General features: G+C 40.9%; 3 protein-coding genes across 6 annotated transcripts; 2 read left to right on the plus strand and 1 right to left on the minus strand.

Moving 5' to 3' along the window:
- Nucleotides 1-563: 563 nt before the first annotated feature.
- prmt7 (protein arginine methyltransferase 7) lies at nt 564-10298 on the plus strand. The gene is made up of 17 exons (XM_044356561.1): nt 564-808; nt 1774-1810; nt 2270-2419; nt 3251-3359; nt 3519-3631; nt 3753-3982; nt 4538-4718; nt 4799-4926; nt 5269-5407; nt 5494-5577; nt 5684-5731; nt 5880-5969; nt 6638-6799; nt 7062-7136; nt 7381-7541; nt 8261-8357; nt 8707-10298. The coding sequence occupies exons 1-17, from the start codon at nt 714-716 to the stop codon at nt 8863-8865; spliced, it is 2058 nt and encodes a 685-aa protein (XP_044212496.1). The 5' UTR covers nt 564-713; the 3' UTR covers nt 8866-10298.
- ciapin1 (cytokine induced apoptosis inhibitor 1) lies at nt 9842-14903 on the minus strand. 3 transcript variants are annotated; one of them, XM_044356564.1, is made up of 9 exons: nt 14819-14903; nt 13669-13831; nt 13165-13308; nt 12744-12823; nt 11863-12031; nt 11164-11240; nt 10849-10970; nt 10686-10767; nt 9842-10592 (listed from the first exon to the last, which is right to left on the minus strand). In XM_044356564.1, the coding sequence occupies exons 2-9, from the start codon at nt 13823-13825 to the stop codon at nt 10482-10484; spliced, it is 942 nt and encodes a 313-aa protein (XP_044212499.1). In that variant the 5' UTR covers nt 13826-13831; nt 14819-14903; the 3' UTR covers nt 9842-10481. The 3 variants fall into 3 exon arrangements, with proteins under 3 accessions (XP_044212499.1, XP_044212497.1, XP_044212498.1); XM_044356562.1 differs by having other exon boundaries at nt 11164-11243; XM_044356563.1 differs by lacking the exon at nt 14819-14903 and adding an exon at nt 14644-14666 and having other exon boundaries at nt 11164-11243.
- Nucleotides 14904-15208: 305 nt separating this feature from the next.
- On the plus strand, nt 15209-22020 carry coq9 (coenzyme Q9 homolog (S. cerevisiae)). Of its 2 annotated transcripts, none has more exons than XM_044356779.1 (9): nt 15209-15315; nt 17013-17247; nt 17475-17610; nt 19084-19226; nt 19532-19616; nt 19767-19973; nt 21106-21261; nt 21436-21489; nt 21654-22020. In XM_044356779.1, the coding sequence occupies exons 1-9, from the start codon at nt 15258-15260 to the stop codon at nt 21687-21689; spliced, it is 1110 nt and encodes a 369-aa protein (XP_044212714.1). In that variant the 5' UTR covers nt 15209-15257; the 3' UTR covers nt 21690-22020. The 2 variants fall into 2 exon arrangements, with proteins under 2 accessions (XP_044212714.1, XP_044212715.1); XM_044356780.1 differs by having other exon boundaries at nt 19767-19871.
- The last annotated feature ends 286 nt before the right edge of the window (nt 22021-22306 follow it).

The raw sequence follows: 22306 nt of genomic DNA on the forward strand, positions 1-22306 counted from the left end.
GCCACTAAATCCTACACACTAGACCTTTAAGGGGTGGGTGCACACCATGATTTGTGACATCACAACTAGTTTTGAAGCCAATTCTGGTCTAATATTCAATTTACACAAGTGTGATGTGGAAACTTGAAGCCTCCAGTGCACAAACACTGAGAATGGACATAACAGTGAAGCAAGATACATCTTGTGTCCAGCAGGAAAACCTTTGTCATTCAATAGATTTGCATATTCATAGATTTTGGATTTTTTTTTAATGAGGCAGAAGGAGTAGAGGGCGTTTTAAGAATTTTTTTTTTTTTTTTTTGGAAAAACCATATTAGATACACCTCATTGTTCCAAGCAGAGTATTTTTATGTCTTATGTCTGGAAGGGATCTTTAATTTTATTATTATTATTATTATTATTATTATTATTGATTGTATTTTCACATTTTTAGATTAGTGAAAACTCACGTATATATATATTTTATGATGTTTCATTCTGTTGCTAAAAAAAAGTCAATCACTGTATGTCCCTTTTTAAAAAAAAATTTTTTTAAAGGCCCGTCACGTGACCTAAAGAGTTTGTGACGTCATTGGGAAAGATGGCCGTTCCCGTTGAGGCCATGCTGCATGTGTAGATTAATCCGGTTTAGATTTTAGACTTGTGCAGAATAATCTGGATAAAAGCAGCTGTCAGACACCGCAGCGGAGTGTTGACACAGTCGTGGCGGAGAGATGAAGACCTTCTGCGGACGAGCCAACCCGGCCACCGGGGCTGTGGACTGGGTGGAGGAGGGTGAAGAGTACGACTATCACCAGGAGATAGCCAGGTAGCAGCTAACACACAGCACGCTTATTAATGTTGTTATGTTGTCGGTGAACAGTTCTAATTCGCGGGACACGGAAATGCATGATGGTCCCTCTGAAGGTGTGACAAACGATTGAGTCAGATCATTTTAAAGTGCAGCGTCGTGTTTGCTGGTTGAGTTTAGAAACCACAACAAGCAACACAAACCTTCTTTTGACTCATTTTTACATGGAATTTGGCATTCAGGCCCTTACCAGTGTATGTCTTCATTTGTTTACTTGTGTACATGTGTTTACATTATTTACTGTCCACCTCGAGGGCTCTTAAAGTTTAATCATTATTATTTTACTCTTTCTTGAAAAGCAAACTATCAACAAATGACCAGATTTCTTCTAGTCAGGCGTTTTGTCTTTCTCTGACATTTATGAAAAAGATTCCAGCAAGTCACATAAACGACCAGTGGTGGAGAAGTACTGAGAAAAAACAATCTACAAATACTCCATTAAAAGTAAAAGTCCTTCGAAACTTTACTTTAGTACAGAAGTAGTGGCTGCAAGTCTCAAAGTAAAAGTACTGATGATGCAAACTGTCCCCATTTAGAGTGTTATATATTATTAGAATATTAATACAGATTTATTGACATGAACTGTAGATGTAAGCAATATGTTAACAATTTATGTTGTTGGGTAGTCTAATTTATAACAATGTTATTTTATAGTTATCCCATGTATTTATGTATAAATACTGATCTGAAAAGTAGTCTGTAACTAGAAGTGTGGAATAAATGTAGTGGAGTAAAAAGTGCAATATTTCCCTCTGAAATGTGGTTGAGTAGAAGAACTAAGTAAAACTGAAATACTAAAGTACCTCAAAATTGTACCTGAGTAAATAAACTTAGTCACTTTCCACTACTGCAAATAACATCGTCACTAACACTGGTGTGTGTGTGTGTGTGTGTGTGTGTGTGTGTGTGTGTATCTCTTTCAGGTCCTGTTATGCAGATATGCTGCATGATCATGACAGGGTGAGTAATCTCACACGTCGGCTGAAAGGATTCATCAACAGCCTGTGCTCTGCAGGAGCCAAACCATCTGATGCAGGACTCCTTGTTCCTCTTGTTGATGAAGATAGTTATTTCTGACTCTGGCTGTATGTTTGGGGTTGTTGTCATACTGCAGAATAAATTTGGGACCAATCAGACGCCTTTCTGATAGTACTGCATTGTGAATAAGAATCTAAACATCTAAAGTGCCTGAAACTTCTGCACAGTACTGTATATGTGACAGTTACATGTGAGGAAGCCTCCTGTTTTTTTTGTTTTTGTTATTGTTGTTGTGTATGTGTTTTCAGTAGGTATGAATATGTAATTATTTTGTCTTGACGCGAATGTTGTCCGAATGTCAAAAGACAAACAACACTAACTATGCACCACACACAGTGTAGTTGACTGCAGTCTCACAGCTGATGTACTTTCTGTCTACAGAATGAGAAATACTACCAGGGCATCCGGGCTGCTGTGGCCAGAGTGAAGGCTCGCGGTGAGAAGGTCATCGTCCTGGACATCGGGACGGGGACAGGCCTGCTGTCCATGATGGCCGTCACTGCTGGAGCTGACTTCTGCTACGCTGTGGAGGTACAGATACTCCTCCTGTATGTGCAGGACGGACACTGTGATACTGATTTTCCCTGCATATTTCACTGCTTATTATCTAATAAAAAAATGTGTGATCCTGCAGACAATCAGCTTTAATCGGGAAAGAAGAAAGTTCTTTAGTTTATACTTTACAACAACAAAAAAATTAACCTTGGAAGATTTTGCATTATCATTTTATCTGATAACTGCTTTAAAAACACTCAATAACTTTTATGGATTTAGTTACCTCCAAGTAATACGGTGTGATTCAGATGTCCTCTTATAACAGCCAAAATGTATGAACTACATATATAGTATAAACATATAGGTATGAATAATACAATGAAGTACATTATACATAATAATACCTAGTAGGTATAAAATGATAAAGATATCTACATTATACATAATACACACAGTAATAATACAGCACTATGAACTATTATGATATATAATATATAAAAACACAATAATAATGATATATTGTTATATAGTGGTATAATACATAATATAACAGTGTTATAGGTTTGTGGTATGTTGCTACTTTTTATACTACAATTCCCATAGTAATAGTACATGTAATGTGTATAAGACAGCAGTAAAACATTCCCATCACAAAGTCCCAGAGCCCAAAGTGATGTCTTCTGATAGCTTGTTTTATCAAACCAACAGTCTTTTTCCTGATAAATCAAATACTCGTTTCTGACGTTACTGTTCCTCTCTCTGCAGGAGTTTTGTGTCTTGTCATTAACTGAATAAAATACACCTGTTAAATTCCAAACACAGTGTTGCTTTAGGCGTCAAGTGTCTTTGCTTCATTTGTGTCTGCAGGTCTTCAAGCCCATGGCCACCGCCGCCCAGTGCATCGTGGAGAAGAACGGCTTCTCTGACAAGATCAAGATTATTAACAAACACTCCACTGATGTCACTGTAGGGCCAGGTCAGAAAGAACCAACACACACAAGCACATATGAATGCTGGCGTCATTTTGTTTCTATTAGTGGCTGGTGGAAGCTGTATCCATCTGTCATTTTCTACAGCAGCATCATGTTTGTTAATGTGTCTGTGTTGATGAGACGTGTTGTGTGATTTATTCCAGATGGAGATATGCAAATGAAGGCCAACGTCCTGATCACAGAACTGTTTGATACAGAGCTGATAGGTGAAGGAGCCCTGCCCAGCTATGAGCATGCTCACCAGAATCTGGTCCAGGTATGTGTGTGTGTGTGTGTGTGTGTGTGTGTGTGTGCACGCATTTATGAAAGAAATTCAGTCTTGAGCTTTCTAGAATATCAAAGTCACATGTGTCCTCTGCTGTGCCTCCCCCCTGCAGGAGGGCTGTGAGGCGGTCCCTCACCGGGCCACCGTCTACGCCCAGCTGGTGGAGTCGGAGCTTCTGTGGAGCTGGGCTCAGCTGCAGGAGGTGGAGGTAGAGGGGGCACGGCTGGTGCCACCGCCCGCTGTGGGCCGCTGCAGCGGAGCTCATGCAGTGTGTGACATCCAGCTGAGCCAGGTCTCTCCTCACAGCTTCACTCCCCTGGGTCCTCTCTGCACCATGTTCAGGTAAACTTTAAAGTCCCTCCTCCACTCAAAAATGTGCTTTTCTTCTTGTTCCTTCAGTTGAATGTCTGAGTTTCACTGTGCAGACTGATGTATGTGCAGTTTGACACTAGAAGGCTATTTTCACATTTATCTGCAAGTGGAAAGTTTCTCTGTGTTCATTGAAAATCTGATTTTAAAGGACCAGTGTGTAAGATTTAGTGGCATCTAGTGGTGAGGTTGCAGATTGCAACCAAATGAATACACCTTCCCCTCCCCTTCCAAGCATGTAGGAGAACCTACAGTGGCCGCAAAAACAATGAAAGGCCACGTGTTATTAATGTTATTTATTAAAGGATGAGTTGACAGTTTTTCAAATAAGTTTTTCTTGCTGTAATCATTCCTCCTGTTCATACTGACATTAGAAGATCCCTTCATAATGCACTTACAATGCTATTGATGGGGGCCAAAATTCATAGTCCTCCTACTCGAAAAACTGTGAATCTGCCCCAATATTTTATTTCTGTCAGCAGCAGTTGTTTACATCTTACCTTCCATCTTACCCCATTCTCTTCTCAGTGTGGACTTCAGTAAGCCAGTAAGCAGCGCCCCCCAGTCCCACTCCTCCCAGTTTGTGGCTCAGGACGGGGGTCGGGCACAGGTGGTCCTGTCGTGGTGGGACATCGACATGGATCCCAGTGGAACCATTGTGTGCTCCATGGCTCCCGGCTGGTCATACCCACAACCAAAGACAGCTCCGGTGAGTTATATAATACGATGTTATGATGTTTACATTCAGGCTCTCATCGCCCCCTGTTGATCACTGTGGTGTGTTTTCAGTGGCGGGACCACTGGATGCAGAGTGTGTACTTCCTGCCGGCGGAGAGGAAGGTGACAGAAGGAGAGGAGCTCAGTCTGACTGTCTGCCACGATGACTACAGTCTGTGGTACAGCCTGCAAACTCACAGGTACATCAAAATTATAACATGATGGCAGATGTTTTAAGAAAGTAAATAGTAAAATTAATCTTTTGCTACTTAATCCATCATTTTCATTGCTACAATTATCAAATAGCTCAGTGACAGTCTTCAAAAACGGCTCATACAGTTGAGTTGAACAGATGGAGAATGGTTAGCGGAGGTGGTTGTTATGTACAGTTTGTGCTGTCGGGTGGTTCAGTGAAGTCAGTCCCTGGTACCTCCCCAGTCCCTTAGAACAGATGATGACATGATGATGATGATGATGACATCAGATGAGAGAACATGTGTCCCACAGCTAACCTCAGACTGTCTGCATGTTGATGTTCTCAGCCAGCAGCCCTCACAGAGCGAGGCTCGTCCCTCTAGGCCGTGTTGTACCTGCCAGGCCCACATGGTTTGGACCCGGCCACGATTTGGCGAACTCAACGACAAACTTCGCACAGAAAGTTACGTCAGCGCACTGCGCAGTGTAAGTGATGTAACCAGAATCAAGACTATGTGTAAGTGTATTGATAGATGTGACAAGTCTCTCTTTACCTGCTGTGTTGACTTCAGGTTCTGAGAGAGGACAGTGTGTGTCTTGGCGTCAGTGATGGAAGTCTGCTTCCTGTGTTTGCTCACATGCTCGGAGCCAAGAAGGTACCTCGTTCTGACCATGATGGTGCATAATGAATCATTACAAACCAAACACTATACTCAGACTCTGTAACTGACCTGTCATTTTATTCTCTCTGCCTCTACTCAGGTCTTCAGTTTGGAAAACTCCAGAATGTCCAAACAGGTTATCGAGCAGGTAAATGAGAATCATTCAATATGCTTCCTCATCTTTCAGAACTGACAGATGCTTGTTGACATATTTTCACTTCTAGGTCTTCAAAGACAAAGCCACAAACTCCACAGACGGGTAAAAAGGTGCTGATGCTACACATTTTTCTCTACAGGTGTTGGAAGCCAACTCAATGAAAGGAGGTGTTGAGCTGCTGGAAATCAGACCTGAGCAGCTGACCAGTAATGATCTAGGAGGAGAACAGGTACTTTTGCAGTAAGACATGAGCAGCGTGCCTTTCTGTCTGCCAGTCTTTTCCAGTACACCACTGGGGGCACCAAAATAGACAATTTTACACTTGTACCATTTACACCTGCATCAAAATGTGATCTGGACACATTATCTGGATAAGGAAAATACACTGTCAGATCAGCCAGACCACATTTGGAGGTGATCAGGCTCGCACTGTGATTGGATCTCAGCAAGTGTAAATACAGTCACTACAGCATGACCACATTCATAAGAAAAAAATCTGCACAGTAAGTTGAAATGTCACCTAGCTGCGCCTCTTCCTGCTACCTAAAGCAAGCCCACAAAAACTACAAGTAGTAGCAGTAGCTAGAAGTTGACAAGTCACCAGCTCTGCCAAGCTAATTTCCATAGTGAGATCTGATCACAATGTGGGCACAGCTGAGAAAACAAGAAAGCATATTAACACCAGGTGTAAATACAAAGACCCAGAAAACGTGTCCAGATACAGATCACATTTTAATACTAGCTGAAAATGAGGCCATATTGCCTTTAAAGCTGCACTAATCAAGAATTTAACCAATTTGATCAAATCTGTGCCTTAAAATCTCAGCCTGATGTATTTTGTGTAATTTGGTCATCTAATAAAGTGTCACAAATAAGTATAGAACTTCTTTCATGCAGATCTCAGTCCTGATTGGTGAACCGTACTTCAGCACCAGCCTCTTGCCGTGGCACTCCCTGTTCTTCTGGTACTGTCGCACTGCCCTGGCAGGCCTTCTGCGGCCCAACGCCACCATCCTGCCCTGCTCCGCCACCCTTCACATGGTGGCTGTGGAGTTCCAGGTGAGGCACACTGTTATATTTCCACACTTCTGCATGTTTTTAATTACTTCTATGCCACTAACAAATAAGCAATAATAATTTTGTTACTGTTGTCTTCTTCATCAGTCTTCCTCATGCAGGGTTAGCTTGAATTTTTTTAAAGATCCTTAATACAAATTCTTATTTGAAAATGTCTAGATTCACATTTGATTGTAGACATACCACCAAAGATTTTTAAAAGTAAAGGTGAGTCCCCTCTGATTGATTTCTTTGCGTTTGTTAGGATCTGTGGAGGATAAGAGCACCGTGTGGAACATGTGAGGGCTTTGACATCACCCCCATGGATGAGATGGTTCAGGTAAAATTTGACTTTTCTTAGAGGTCAGTTTTTACATGCAGTGTAATCTCTTTATACCTGTAAGATATGTTTATCACAGAGTAGAAAGATCTTGAATGTCTGAAGGCAAACTAAGTGTGGACTGATACTTCTGTTCAGCTGAAGTTCTGTGGTTTTACTGTAATTCTGCTGTGTTTTGAAAATAATGTTATTTCTAAAATCTATTATGTGAAAAAAATCCACTTCTCCACTTCTGTCCCCTCAGCAATCTCTGGATTTCCATGAGTCCCGTGAGGCGGAGCCCCACCCTCTGTGGGAGTACCCGTGTCGCGCCCTGACCCAGTCCAAAGCCGTCATGACCTTTGACTTCACACAGTGTGTCCCTCAACAGCCAATCATCAGTCAAGGCTCACTACCTTTTATAAGGTACAGTCTCACTCTGTCATTATGATGGTGGTTAAAAAGTTCAACACCAGAGAAGAGTAGATAGTGACTGAATTTTAATGTCGGTGTAGAGTGAGAGTCACAGAGGAACTCCACCGATTTCACACATATAAAAGTGTTTCCAGGTGTTGAGAGTACAAAGCATATGTGAAGAAAGTAGTATGAAGCCTTTTGTGTTTCCAGAGGGGAGCTGTGTGAAATCTGATTAACTGCAAAATTACACTGTTAAATTGGTGGAGTACTCTTTCAAAGGACCAGTTTACCCCAAATGAAAACTCAGTCTTCTTTTATGCTTTGTCACTAACTGCACTGAAGTTTGGACAACAAACAGTTTTCCTCTCTCCTGCTTCCCAAACACAGTCTGAGTCTGATCAGACTGTGATTTCCTGCTGTGATTTGGTGCCTTTTTAGAACTCAAAACTAGCAAAGTACTTGGACGCCAAACAATTGCACTTCAAGTCGATATCGTCATCCTTCAGTATTATGCAGTGTTGAGGAAACAGCAGTTTATAGTCAATGGTTGAAACAAAGAGTTGGATTGATTGTTAAAGCCTGAGGGGACAGGCCCGGACTTGTTCTTCAGGCTGCTGAGTTTGGACTGAAAATGCAACGTTTTTTGGCTGTAAAACACTCAGGTTCTGCTCTTGATGCTGCATACTAAGAGGTTTTATATTAAACTGTTCACCCCGTGTCTGTTTCAGGAGTGGTCGTTGCCATGGTGTCGCGTTGTGGATGGAATATCACCTAACCGACGACATCGCTGTCAGTGGGGGTCTAATTGGACCAATCAGTGAGCAGGTATCACACCCTTCATCTATAGCTTTGTTTATTGAACAAACTGAGCATCTTTGCACCCTGAGCTTTGCTTAGTTCATTCATTTTGGATTATTTGTTCTGTATCGCACCATCCTACTCTGTCAAAACAAAGTCATGTAGTATATTGCAGAGTTTGAGTTTGAATTTCAGCTTGTATGTATCACTTGTGTTTGAGTGAATCAAGAGGCTACAGAGAATCATTCAGAAGCTTCAAATAGTCTTCAGCTGCTACAGTCGCTCCGATCAGCACTTTCGAAGCAGCTGCATGAAGTTTGCTGTCGTAGGTTTTTTCCGTCAGATGTGATTGTTTGTCCCGTGCCTCCTCCTGCAGGGTGACTGTGAGTGGAGTCGACACAGGAAACAGGGAGTGTATTTCTTCAGGTCGGCGTGGGACAGCTCAGGTGACAGCAGAGCCACAGTGTCTTACAACTTCACCTTTGAACCCAGTTTAGGAGACATCAAGATGGACTTCAGTACGGAGTCTCAGTGATGCAGAGCTCTCGCTGACTGAAGGACGGACTCTTAACTGTGCTTTTTCACTCTCGTCACTGTTTGCGCTTGACCATTTCGGGTGAATATTTTAACACGTGTGGTTCAGCCACTATCGTTATTGTTTTGACCGATGCTGACAGTTGCCTTTATGACAGCACTTGATATCTGAAAAATTGTAATAGGACCATTGTCATCCCCAAAACTGAGCAGAGTCCAGTGTTTTATGCTGTGGAGCATGAATACAATGAGAAGAACTCGCGCACACTGTCTCGCTCTTCTTATTGTTTTCATGATGCACCTTCATCCAACACACCAGTCACACGTTCAGGTGTGCAGATTTTTTTTCATGCTGTGAAACATGAAATCTACCTACCAAATATTAGAAGTTTACCAATAATATTAATTATAATAGTTCATGTTAAGGGCCTGACATATGCAAATAGTATATGATTAAATAAACAATCATTGGCTGATGGTATTCAGTCTGTCAGTGGCCCATTAGGTTCATTACATGTGTGCCAAAAACCAGAAGTGTTTTATTGTGTACCTGAGATGACTGACGGATGTAATGAATGAACAGGACACTAGTCCAGCATAGTCTTATGTGTTGTTATAGAAATGTTTTATAAAGTTTCATATTGTTTGTTGTGTTTTTGGTATCATTATTGTTGTCAGGTTTCAATGACTTGAGTTTACTTTTTTGAAGAACATACTGCAGGGATTGGCTGACAGGGCAGTGACATCACCACTGAGCTCTTTCAAGTCAAATCTAATATTACTTTTAAGACTTTTTCAATAGTATTTAAGTTTGGATTTTGTATTGAGATTATACGTTTACAGTGAGAACTAGTCCAATGAGTTTGTGGTGGCGTTATTCTTAGAATGAACAACTAACTATGTGCTGATATACATAAGAATGTACCATCAGATGACTATTGGCCACATTCACATTCAGTGAAATAAATGAGATAAAATGTCAGTCTGGTTTAGTTTATTGGATTAAAATGAAACACAAAAGGTCAACAACACTTTTTTGCGAAACAGCTTGCTTTCAAATACATAAATAAGCTTGAAGTGGACAGTTTATATGCTGCGTGTATAGGTCTCTGTATGTTTAAACCGGACTGCTGGACATTATGTGGTTTTGACTTTTTACTTAAACTATTTCAGTGGTCAGGTGTAAATGGAATTTCAAAAAAGAAAACTAATGGATTTCAGTGCATTTTAGGTACTTCCCACACCATAATTTGCATTATTAACAACAGCAGGCGTAAAACTGCAATGACAGTGCACTTTACTTCATTTCACTAAAATCTCACTTTTGGTCATTGTCAAAACTCTCAAAAACAGGACTTGCTATTGCTGGTGGATGAGAGCGTCACAATCAACACTAGTGAATCACTGAGGGAACAAGGTGATGTGTTGTGATTTGAAACGCAGAAACCATCTCACTGAGCTCCAGACAAACTGACAAATCTCCATCACATCTGCAGTGACACTGACAGAGCAGCTTTCAGTCAGTCTCAGAGAGACTCAGGTGTCTCGGGGTGGATGGAAAAGAAGGGAATGTAATGTTTTAAAGCATCAGCAGCAGTATGAGTGAGATTTGTGCTTTCAAGCATCCATCAGTGTGGTGTTGTCCAGCATAATCTTCTCTCCTGGTTTGAATGCTGGCATCCCCAAGTACGGGCAGCTGGCACATCGGAACGCATCGCCAAGGTAACACTACCACAAAAAAACAAAACAAAGGAATATCATTTAAATGTTTCCTCTACAAAATTTGCCACAGAATCATAAGCGAGGACAAAATGTACTCACACTTCCACAGGCAGATTTTGGCAGATTCTTTGTCTGTTTTCCCTTACTCTCCTCCTCCAACTCCTCAGCTAGACCACACGTGCTGCACAAACACACAGCATATAGTATCATGACAGGTTTGAAGGCTGTTCAAAGCACAATAGATTTTGTGTTGTCAACTCACCAGTTCTTGCAGGCTTTCTTCTTCTTGCCGGCTCCCTCTCCACAGCTGGGTGCTTTCAGAGAAGCTGGGTCTGGCTTCTTCAAATCATCCTCATCCAGCAGAGCATCAGAGTCCAGCAGATCCTGGAGAGACAGGGGACGCTCGGTAAACGCAGGAAGTCTAGAAATATCTGTGAGACGTTTATGTCTGAATGTGAAAGGATACAGTATGTGGTCGTGAGATAAAATGTGCCCCTCCCTACCCCGCTGCCCACATTGTACAGTCTTTAGTGAGTCTCTACATCGGGACAGAGAGAAATTCAAATCTGCAACTCACCACATCATCATCATCCATGTCGTTGGCTGAGAGTGTCCACATTTTCACAGTGTTGGGATCCAGAGCAGGTTTCTCTGCTGCTGCAACACATGATATTAGCTTCACATCAACTGACCGCAAAACCAAATCACAAACACAACAAAAAAAAAAAAAAAATCACTCACATTCACACCTGCTGATGTTAACTATTGACACTAATTTAAAACAAAGACTGAGAAATAGAACATGATGGAAACTTAATACTTGGGTCCCAAATCTCTCTATTTTTGGTTGCTCTGTAGTATAAAACCTCTCAAATCAATTAACTTCAATACTTTTTCGTACCATCACAGCTGTTTGCAATTCACTGATTAACAACATTTAAAACATTAGATATAAAATCAGCTGCAGTACATCAGTTTATGCATCTTGGGCTTATGAAGCTGTGTACTCATGTCAGGGCCGGTTATACCAAGACTGAAATGATCTACAACAAACCTCAAAAAGCAGAAACTATAATAATGTTCTACAAGTTTGCTTCTTGATTGTTCAAGATGTTAATTTGTAGATTAAATGACCAGCGTCATTTCATTGATGTGAACATGTGACAGACAAATGAACAAACCTCCCAACAGATGCAGAGTGATCTCCTTGAATTTTACAGCTGTGGATATAAATAGACATAAAAGCAAGAAGACTGCTTGTATAAACCTACAGTACCTGGCTTGGGCGTCTTTTTCCCAAACGACAGCTTGAGCTGACTGGACGATCCCACCTCAAAATTGGGCTTGGAGGCAGATATGCGGACTCTAGACAGGGTGTTTCCTTGGTAACCAGTCGCCGTCCTGAGAGAGGTCAACGCCTCTGGACTCAATTCTTTTTTACTGACCTGGAGAGAGATGAAGCAAGAGGGTCACCGAGTCCAAAAGGAGCCTTTGCACCAGAGTTTGGTAGATTTTTAGCACTGATGTAGCAATCAGCATTTTGTGTCGATATCTTAACATTTCACCACACTGATGCCGCAAACTATTTTTACATAATTTATGTTCCACAAGAAATGCCATTCTTGCCAAGGAGAAAAAAGCATTTCATTCATTGATTAATAATTCAACACTATACACAGCATTTGCGCAGATTTTTTAAGACCTTTTTTAATACCTAATCAGCCGGTACAATTATATATTAAAGGGGTAGTGTGCAGGATTTAGGGGCATCTAGCGGTGAGTTTGCAGATTGCAACCATCTGAATACCCCCGTCCCAAGATGGATGGATTAACCACTGAAAAATGATTCATTCATTTGGTTTTCTTCCAATGACTTTCATGAGGGAACTGAACTCAGTGTCTTTTAAGAGTGTTCAGGAGCTGCAGACACCCTGATAACAACTCCCCTCTAAGAGCCAGACTCCTGAAATATGTTTATGCTGAGCAGCTCCTTAAGCCAGAGTACACACAGTCAGGATCACGAGCAACATCATCTGTTTTGTGAGATATTATGATGGCAGGAGATTAACGTGAACATCTGCACAACAACAACTACGCACTCACACACACACAGAAGCATATTTCTGGCTCTGTGGGCTTGTTAACCCTGCGACTCACCTCTGTCACTGACATGAAGCCAGACAACTTCAGAGCTGACATCAGCTTCTCACCCGTCCTCACACTCTGAGCATCAGCTCCTGGAACAGAGAAGGAAACAAGTCAAACACATTGTATCACCACCAGAACCACGACGTTATCAGTGCAGCACAGTGACTGAGTGGATAAAGACATGACATATTAAATATGAGTGTATTCACTGGTTTATATCCATGGTGAAAGTAAGACTGTATAGCAGCTCCAATTTACTTCCAACCTTTACTCCAATCTTTCTCAGAGACTTCAAATTCCAACATGTGCACTTTACTTTTTTTTTCTTCTCAAAAGTCAACACTTTGACCTTCACATACACGTCTGAAATCCAGCCTGCCATTCAAATTAAATGTGTAAAATGATTTAAAGCAACAGCACCGTCTCCCACCTGTGACTGGTTCCTCCAAAACGATCTTCCCGCCAGGTTTGAGCACTCTGGCTAACTCTGCAAGAGTCTCTGAGCTGTGGATGGACGAGCTGTCAGCCAGAAGGCAAGAGAGCACCCAGTCGAAGGTGGATGCTGCGTGGGAGGCTGAGAAGAGGGGACAAGAGAAATATCAGAATAGAGAATAATAGAGAAACATCACCTATATATGTGGTGATAGAGTAGTTATCCACAAACCATGTAGGTGCAAGGCCATCAGAAAGTAGCATCAATGAAAGAACGTAACACCTGCACACTTACTCCAAGCCACAAAATTTAATCAAGACAATGTTTCGATCTTATGCGGATCTTCGTCAGGTTACAATGTTCACATTTAGAACTAAGCTCAGAATTAAGGTCTTGATTAAATTCTGTGGCTTGGAGTACATGTACAGTCATTATCGGGTTAATAAAGAAACAGAAAATTCTTGCCAAGTGTAATTCAAAGTCAGGCAGAGAGTCACTCACACAGCGATAGTCTCTCCATGTTCTCCACTGACAATTTGCCATCCGCACCGACCATGGCACCCACATCCTCTGCAAACTTTTTGAGGGCTGCTGGCGCCGAGGGCTGAGTCCAAACCAGCAGCACTTTGTCTCCTGTTTTGATGCCAAGGTCTGCCATGATGTCCTGGAAAAAGTTAAGAAAAAAAAAAAAAAAGGAAAGATTCACTTTAGTCTTTATATTTCCAAAAAACTACAACATCACTGTTTGAGTTTGTGTTGAAGTATTTTACAATGTAGATCTCAATAACCAATCTTTTATCAGTTTCTTAGAATGTTCTTGAAACTTTGATCACAAAAATGACACAATTCAGTTGATCCTCCTCGGTGATGGGGAGGTCAAACAAAACAGTATTTTGGCAACACCACCACAAAACCTTGCCTCAAACATGAGCACAGAGGTGAGTCAACACAAACTGAAGATCAGAAGCTGCATAGAGACGGTATGATATTCTCATATATTGGACTAGACAGCATTCAGTAATGAAGGTGCTCATGTAGCTGTGTTCACCTCCTGCGTCTCGTTCAAACACACGAAGCAAGATCTAACAGGCTGTAAGGGCTTTCATACTGAAATGCTGCTCATAATGCGACCGTAGTCTTTATTACATGACAATTTAGATATTTGTACAATGACAAAGTGAAAAATGAAAGAAAAGTTCATAGTTGAAAGAAATGTGACTTATTCTGAATATCCTGTGTTTATCATAATACTGCTCAGTTAGCGGCGCGTAGCTAAGAGCCACCATGTTATCAAACGTGAAAACAGCAGAAGGTACTCGAAGCTTCTCTCTAAGCAGTCTTATTAGCCTTAAACGTTCATCTGTACATTCAAGAAATATGCTTATTCATTGTACGTTTTATCACGTGATAAAGTGAACTTGGCTAAGCAGTAGTGAACGGACTAGCTTGTTGTTGACACAGGTGAAAGCAGGTTACCGGACAGCGTGACGCAGGAGCCTCAACTTCACACACACGTTATTAACGCTAGAAAAGTCCTGCACACGGCTACACACGAAAAACACACACTGACGTTTTTGTACCATCATTACAAATGAATTAATTACTGATAAAATAGACATTTTAATGGACCGTACTCAGTGTCATAACTTACCCTCTTACCCAGTGGCAGCGTTATACATACAGCGAAAGTATCAAGTTATACTAAGTCAAAAAGTTTTCCGGTTTGTATTTTCAAAATTAAATCTCTATTACTGTTGTGCAACGTGCTGGTCATGCAAAGTAGTATACATAAAAAAATGAATACCCTACATTATTATTATTATGATTATTATTATTATTATTATTGTATTATATATATATATTATTTAAAATATAGTATAATATTATTATATATCTGTATAGTATTATACTATATTTGTTATCTATTATTCTTATTTTTGAATGTGATTTTTTTATAAGTTTTAATTTGAAGACAAAATCCTTAGTTTTCCGGTCTTATTGTAGGTGTCTTGACTATGTGTCTTCACTGCTTTGTAAGTCGCGTTAAACTGACGAAACAGCGTGTAAACAGGCCGTTAGGGCAGCTGGAGATGGCGGCGCTGCTGAGAGGTGTGCGGGCTGGAAGGGCACTGAGGGGGCTGGCCGGTGGTAAGACAGGACGACTGTCGTGTTGTCCTCTCATGTTAACAACAGCCAGACTTGGATTCATTCCTGTATCTTCAACTCTTGTGGTTCTTTGTTGTAAGAGTGGAAACGAGCCAATGTTGACGTTAGCTCTCCGCGTCCGTGCTTGTCACTTGTCAGAGAAGGTGATCATCAAGGGCAGACATTATGTTGGCTGTGGCTTTAAAAGCTAAACAGTTAGTAGGATAATTATTAGTTAGCAGTGGTTTGGTTTGTTAGACCTCAATCCTAAAACATGCATTGTATGGTAAACATGTTCCTGCAGCTGGGGGCGTCTTCACTCTGGTTATGCAAGCTGTCAAAGTGTTTCTCTCAACTGCCTATAAATAGCTCAGATTCTTGTGTGTGAAACTTTTCTGATCATAAGAAGCTACTTTATACTATACTAGTTATACTAGTGGGCACACACGTGTAATCCACTGCACAAGCTTTAGTTTCACTGGTTAAAGATATAGGTTCATTATTTTTCAAGTGTGTCCGACAGTCAGGTGTCCATATGAACACTGAAAGAGGTTTTTCCTCGCTGTAATCATTCCTCCTGTTCATACTGGCTATTAAAAGATCCCCTTCAAATGTGCTTTCAATGTAAGTGATGGAGGCCAAAATCCATAGTGTGTCCACACAGTCATTTAGTGCAAAAATGCATTTAAAAGTTGATGTGAAGCTTATATGAGACTTCAGCAGTCTGAGTTAGTCATATCAAGTGGATATCTGACACATTTACAGTCTTTTTACCATCAAATTCCCTCTTTGTGTCTCCCTGTTGAGCTGTGGTGGAAGTATAGTAACAAAAAGAAGGACTTTGGCACTAAAAAGACTGTAGCGATGAAAGATATCTACTGAAGCTTCATATTAGCTTCAGATAAACTTTTAGGTACATTTTTGCACAGGAGGAGGATTGTGGATTTTGTCCCCCATCATTTACATTGTAAGTGCATTATGAAGGGATCTTCTAATGGTCAGTATGAACAGGAGGAATGATTACAGCAAGAAAAACCTGTTTCAATGTTAATTTGGACTCTTGACTGTTGTTTTAAGACAGACATGAAAAATAGTGAACCCGTCCTTTAAGTGTTACAGCTTCTGCGATTCTACTAAATTCCCTGTTCATCCACTAAAATACACAGTGAAAATATGCTTGGTGAATCACTTGAGTGCCAAAATTATCAGAAGATCCCAGACGTTGCACATTTTCCTACAATGCATAATTCTTTCTGAAAATGTTTACACTTTTAAAGTACTTTCTCATTCTGCTGCTCTGTGTCACTGCTGTGAAACACACTGAAGGGAAGAAAGAGAAGCAGAGAATTGTCAGAAGAGTAGAACTTGTTGACATTTTGACGTGTCACAGAAGGAAAAGCGCAGGCGTAAATAATAAAATTACAAAAATTGTAGAAAAGATTGCAGCCAAGCACAGGCCAATCTCAAGCCTACAAGCTCATTTCAGGATATAAATGTTTCAATATCAACAGCACACACTGTTATCAAGACATTTGAAGCCAGTGGCACTGTAGTCAACTTAAAAAAAAAGTGTTAACATCCCAATATATTTGCCCATGACTGTGCATGTTTTGTTGAGCATGAATTTTAGTATAATTGCCAGATTTTTTAATGCAGTTTGGTCACAACTGAGAGGCTAACTAAACTATTCCTGCCTCCAGTGGTGTCTGCACCGGCAGCAAGGAAGCCTCAGTGCAGCGGCCTGAGACGAGGCTTCCACTGCGCAGCACTGAGGCTTCAGGATGAATCCAAATCCGACAAACCCTCATCTTCCTCATCCACCACCTACCACGAGCACTACCAGGCTCACTCTGCTGAACAGGACACAGCAGCGGCATCCCATGGAGACTCAGCGTCTGACCCAGCGGCAGAGGAGGCTGCCAGGCCAAACACCAGGTCAGTCAGAGTCAGCAAGAGCTGCTGGATATTTATTATGTAACAAAAGTTTGCTGTGTGCACTTTACAAATGCCAGATTACAGAATTTCTGAAGTTCAAATTCAGTGCAGTAGAGCTAACTTTGACCTCAGCTCATGTTCTCTCTCTGTGCTTCATTTATTTTCTGAAACATCATTTTTTGTGTGTGTGTGTGTGTGTGTGTCTGTGTGTGTGTGTGTGTGGAAAGTTACCAGGACCAGAGCGGAGAACAAAATGAGGAGTATGAAACAGAGGAGCAGCTGCAGGCTCGAATCCTGAACGCTGCTCTGGAGTTCGTCCCGCAGCACGGCTGGTCGATGGAAGCCATTGCGGCCGGCGCTGAGGTGAGCTGCTGTTAAAAGTGCTGCCAGTAACAGCACTTAAATGTGTGTTGCGTTCAAGTCACGTCAGATGTAGTGTGAATATAATGTAAGTAGACATTTTGGGGAAATAGTTTGATAAGAAATGCTTGTATGTCATTTCAGGGAGGGTGTAGAGGGTTTACATGGGGTCTTTCCCAAACCTGATATTAGGGCTGCAACTAATAATTATTTTCATTATAGATTAATTTCATGATTATTTTCTCAATTAATTGATTAATCGTTTTGTCAATAAAATGTCAGAAAACTGTCAAAGGTGACGTCTTCATATGTCTTGTTTTGTTTGACCAACAGTCCAAAACCCAAAGATATGAAGTTTACTGTCATGTATGACAAAGAAAAGAATTAAATATTCAAATTTAAGCAAATGTTTGCTTAAAAAAATACTAAAACAATTCATCGTTTGTGGTTGCTTTCTTTGTTTTCTGCCAACTCATTGATGAATCAACTAATCGTTCTCTCTGATTATACGCCTTGTGATTCTGGACTGTCCCAGACAGAAGTTGACAATCTTGAGAAAAATGTGATGAAATCTTTGATTGTCAATCAAATTGTTGGTCTTACATGATGCTGTGAGACACACAGCAACCAAAGACAGGCTGCGTCATAAATGTAGGAGCAAAATCTCCCAATGTGACCTCTGCTTTCACCCACATCTACAAACCAAACAATCAGAATATGACATAAAGTCATGCAGAATACACTCGCAAGCTGCTGCTAAAAATGTATCGTTCCTCAAGCTCACTTTCAGCCTTCTATGTCTTCCTCTCTTCCCTGAACATGACACTGTTCACGGTCTCCTCCTCCTCGCTTTAGGGTCTTTGATGCATAGAAGTGGATGTGCTTTGACCAAAGATTGTTCATTATTTCACTAGATTTTCTAAAGATGAGAACACAGATGAGTGAGGCTGGTTCATGCCATATCACTGTATGCTTCTGGTTTTTTTTAATATTATTTACGCCATAGCACTATGATTCACAAGACTTTCATCACACACTCTGCTATGCTGCAAAATTGTACAGTTTGACACTGACCAGAACCAGTCTATAGGTGGATTTATGGATCATGTCTACACAAATGTACAATCCAACAAACCTCAGCAAATCCACCAATATCTGCAGTCTTAAATACTAAAAATCAACATGTGACCACTTCAGAGATGTAGCAGTTGGATTTTATCCTGTTCTCTCACATCTCCTGATGTAACGTGAATGCAGCATTCAGCGTATTAGAATTGCCTCACGTGAACAGTACACGAAAGTGTAAAATCTACCAAAAACCGGAAGTGAGAAGGAAAATAAGTTGTGAATCAGACATTGCCTGTCTGATTTTAAAGTGTCTGTTAAAACAGCTGATGTTTTGCTCATGTTGCATTGCCTGTTTGTTTCTTGGTGTGTGTGTGTGTGTGTGTGTGTGTGTGTGTGTGTTGGTACCAGACACTGGGCCTGTCCTCTGCTTCCACCGGTATGTTCTACAATGGAGGTGGAGACTTGGTCCTTCATTTCATCGCCCAGTGCAACTCACAGCTGACAGATATCCTGGCTGAACAACACAAAGAGATCCAGCTGGGCCAGGCTGAGTATGCACGCGCACACACACACACACACACACACACCTGCATCTCTAGTCCCCTTCTACTATTAAAATGCAAAATCATTTTTCATAGCTCAACCTCGGGCCTTCAGGGAAAAAAAGAATGTATAGGAAAGGTCCCTGTGTGATGATTTTTATCAACTTTAACATTCAGTTAGTTTGAGTTTTGCTAAAAAAGGATTTTCCTTTTTCACTTACAAATACCTGAAGTTGTTCATTTACAGTCCTGCTGTTTCTGTAAGCTGTCAGAGCTCTAGATTTCAGCTTTAAACTTTGACCACTGTGTTGCAGAGCGAAGAAGACTGCTGACTTTCTAAGAGACGCTATAGAGACCAGACTGAGGATGTACATCCCCTACATAGAGACATGGCCACAGGTATGATGATGATGATGATGATGATGATGATGAGTCACAGCAGGGATGAGCACGAGGACTGGCCGACCTGTGTGTCCTCTTTCGTTGGTTGTCACTGTCGTTACTGTCAGAGGTCAGGACTTGTGTTTGACTTTGTGACTGTGTCCTCAGGCCATGAGCTTGCTGCTCCTTCCTCACAACATCCCTGACAGCCTGAAGCACCTCTCCACCCTGGTGGACGACATCTGGTACTATGCCGGAGACCGATCCACAGACGTGAGTGGATCCTATCAGCCTCGATCCCCCCCCTCTTCTTCTCACACCTTCCTGTCTCCCTTTCATCACAACCCCCACAATATCCGGCCTGCTTCCTCCCAGGTTACTCTCCCCCTCTCCCCCACCAACACCTCACCCTCTCCCTTTTAACACCACAAAAAAGTCTTGTTTGGAAACCTTAACATAGTTCCAGTAAAAAGTAAATCACTGTTCTAGTTTATTAACTAGATGTTAATCTCAAAGTAAGCAAAGCGATAATAGTGATGAATTTAAACTAACGAGGGCTTAAATCAAATACTCTCACCACATTGGCCAGAAGGACTTTAAAACATGGTTAGATGATCACTGAAATATCTAAATATAAAGAATTAATGGACTTTCAAAGTGTTCTTCACTTCTCTACCGTCCACTGATATAAATTATACTGGAACACCTCATCATGAATTATCTTTTTACATTTCTTTACAGCATGACAGTAACTTTTAGAAATGTTTGTCAATGTGACATTTAAATATGCCAAAATCAATACAATACAAAACAAAACAGATATTTAACACAGCACAAGTTCCTTTGTTGGTTTGCCGTCTTGTTTTATTGCACACTTTAACACAGGCTTCCTAATGATATGACAACCTTTGCTTGTGTATTTGTTATGTAATACATTTGGTAGCATGAAGCTCAGCAGGAAGGATAACAACTCTTCCTTCTACAAGTGGCATCACAGCTGTAGTTTTATCAGTTCTATAAAGCAGAATCACAAACTATAAAGGTGTGACAGCATTATGTTTTATGACTTTCAAGCCATCATCAGAGCACCAGTAAGGCGCGTGTGTGCAAAACACATACAGCAACAGTTTTTAAAGCCACTGTGCTGCAGCTGCTCTTTATTTTAGTGAGGCGCTATTTGTGACAATAAATGGCACCTGATCAGCTGTGAGAAAACACATCTGTAGTGAGTCTGTCTGTAGTTATCCAGCACTGTGCTTTTAAATGATGTAACTCCTTAAACAAGCTGACTTTTTCCTCAGTATGTCTTCAGGGTTTACAGTATTTAGTTTTCTGACTGTAACTTTTTCTCTTCTCTTTTCTTTTGTTGCTGTTACACTTTCTTGTATTTTATTTAGGGTTTTCTTCTGTTACATGTTACATATTGCTGTATGCATCTTAATCTAAGGCACTTTACCTCAAATACATTTACTGTATGAACTGTCTTTCCCACCTCTTTCCTTTGTAGATGAATTGGTACACAAAAAGGGCAGCACTGACAGGCATCTTTAACACCACCGAGCTGGTGATGGTTCAGGATTCCTCCCCGGACTTCCAGGACACCTGGAACTTCCTTGACAACCGCATTCAGGATGTAACCAATATGGCAACCACTGCCAAACAGGTAGAGTGCAACACATATCATATCAAAGAGTTCAGCAGAGTCATGAACAAAGGAAGTGTGGTCATCCTGTTTCCAAACTTTACCCAGAAGTGAAGTAATACCCTTTACTGGTCATTTAAGTACTGTCGCATTGCACAACCTGGTTTAGCCTCATACGCTATAACTTGTCTGCAGATGCAGTCGACTGGTGAAACAGTGGTGCAGGGGCTCATGGGAGCTGCTGTAACGGTAAGTCTTTACCTCATGTTCATCATTTATATGATCTCTTCTTTTCAAAACCTCAACACCCTTCAGATGCTGCATTTCACATAATTTAGATTGTTCTAAAATATATGTAAGAGGGCCTGAGTGTATTGCTTGAACTGTGTCTCATGTTTTGCTTGTGTTTACAGCTGAAGAACCTCACAGGAATGAACCAGAGGCGATGATGTAAAAGATCTCCGCCAAAACTGATACCGACCATCTCGCCTGTATCACGAGCTGAAGATCAATTTTCCTTTTGCTCTTCTTTCTGATTAACTGTGTGGATCTGAAAGTGTTGGATTATGGCTTTTATTCGTCAGGAGAAGTCATTTGTCACAGGACATAGCTCTTTCTCTCTGTTCACTTGCAGGACCAGAGGCTATGTATTGTTTTGTTTCATTGTCCCTGATTTCACTCTCCTGCTCAGATCAATTTTTCCTTTGTATAAGAGGAGGCAAGAACCAGATATTTTGTTGTCAGGTCAATTAAAACTCCAATAAAGTAGTTATTATTGTATATTGAGCGTTTTTGTTTGGTCTTTAATTATCTGATTAAAATGAAATCACTCATCCACTATAACGACTTGGTTCAGTAGTAACGTTTTGCAGTGTGGATTTCTCACTTAGTGTCAAGAAAATGACTGTGGCAATAAAACTTAAGCAGCAGGATTTTCACTGGAATTGTTTCATTTTTCTACGGACAAAAATTTGTGCCATCAGAAGAATTTAAAATATACTATACACGAGGCTTTTAAGTGTCCACGTTGGGCAGGACAAATAAAGTTTTTCAAAGAACAAAACAA

Source organism: Thunnus albacares, chromosome 7 (genome assembly GCF_914725855.1).
Source record: "Thunnus albacares chromosome 7, fThuAlb1.1, whole genome shotgun sequence".
In the NCBI taxonomy this organism is placed as follows: Eukaryota; Metazoa; Chordata; class Actinopteri; order Scombriformes; family Scombridae; genus Thunnus; species Thunnus albacares.

What these genes read in the sequence shown, in the direction of transcription:
- coq9 (XM_044356779.1), top strand. Translation starts at nt 15,258, where the DNA reads ATGGCGGCGCTGCTGAGAGGTGTGCGGGCTGGAAGGGCACTGAGGGGG. An exon ending in ATCCAGCTGGGCCAGGCTGA is followed by an intron (nt 19,227 to 19,531) that starts GTATGCACGCGC and finishes ACTGTGTTGCAG; the next exon opens with AGCGAAGAAGACTGCTGACT. An exon ending in TCCGGCCTGCTTCCTCCCAG is followed by an intron (nt 19,974 to 21,105) that starts GTTACTCTCCCC and finishes TTTCCTTTGTAG; the next exon opens with ATGAATTGGTACACAAAAAG.
- ciapin1 (XM_044356562.1), bottom strand. Translation starts at nt 13,825, where the DNA reads ATGGCAGACCTTGGCATCAAAACAGGAGACAAAGTGCTGCTGGTTTGG. An exon ending in TTTGGAGGAACCAGTCACAG is followed by an intron (nt 12,824 to 13,164) that starts GTGGGAGACGGT and finishes TCTCTGTTCCAG; the next exon opens with GAGCTGATGCTCAGAGTGTG. An exon ending in GCTTCATGTCAGTGACAGAG is followed by an intron (nt 12,032 to 12,743) that starts GTGAGTCGCAGG and finishes ATCTCTCTCCAG; the next exon opens with GTCAGTAAAAAAGAATTGAG.
- prmt7 (XM_044356561.1), top strand. Translation starts at nt 714, where the DNA reads ATGAAGACCTTCTGCGGACGAGCCAACCCGGCCACCGGGGCTGTGGAC. An exon ending in CCTCTCTGCACCATGTTCAG is followed by an intron (nt 3,983 to 4,537) that starts GTAAACTTTAAA and finishes TTCTCTTCTCAG; the next exon opens with TGTGGACTTCAGTAAGCCAG. An exon ending in CCAAACAGGTTATCGAGCAG is followed by an intron (nt 5,732 to 5,879) that starts GTAAATGAGAAT and finishes TTTTCTCTACAG; the next exon opens with GTGTTGGAAGCCAACTCAAT.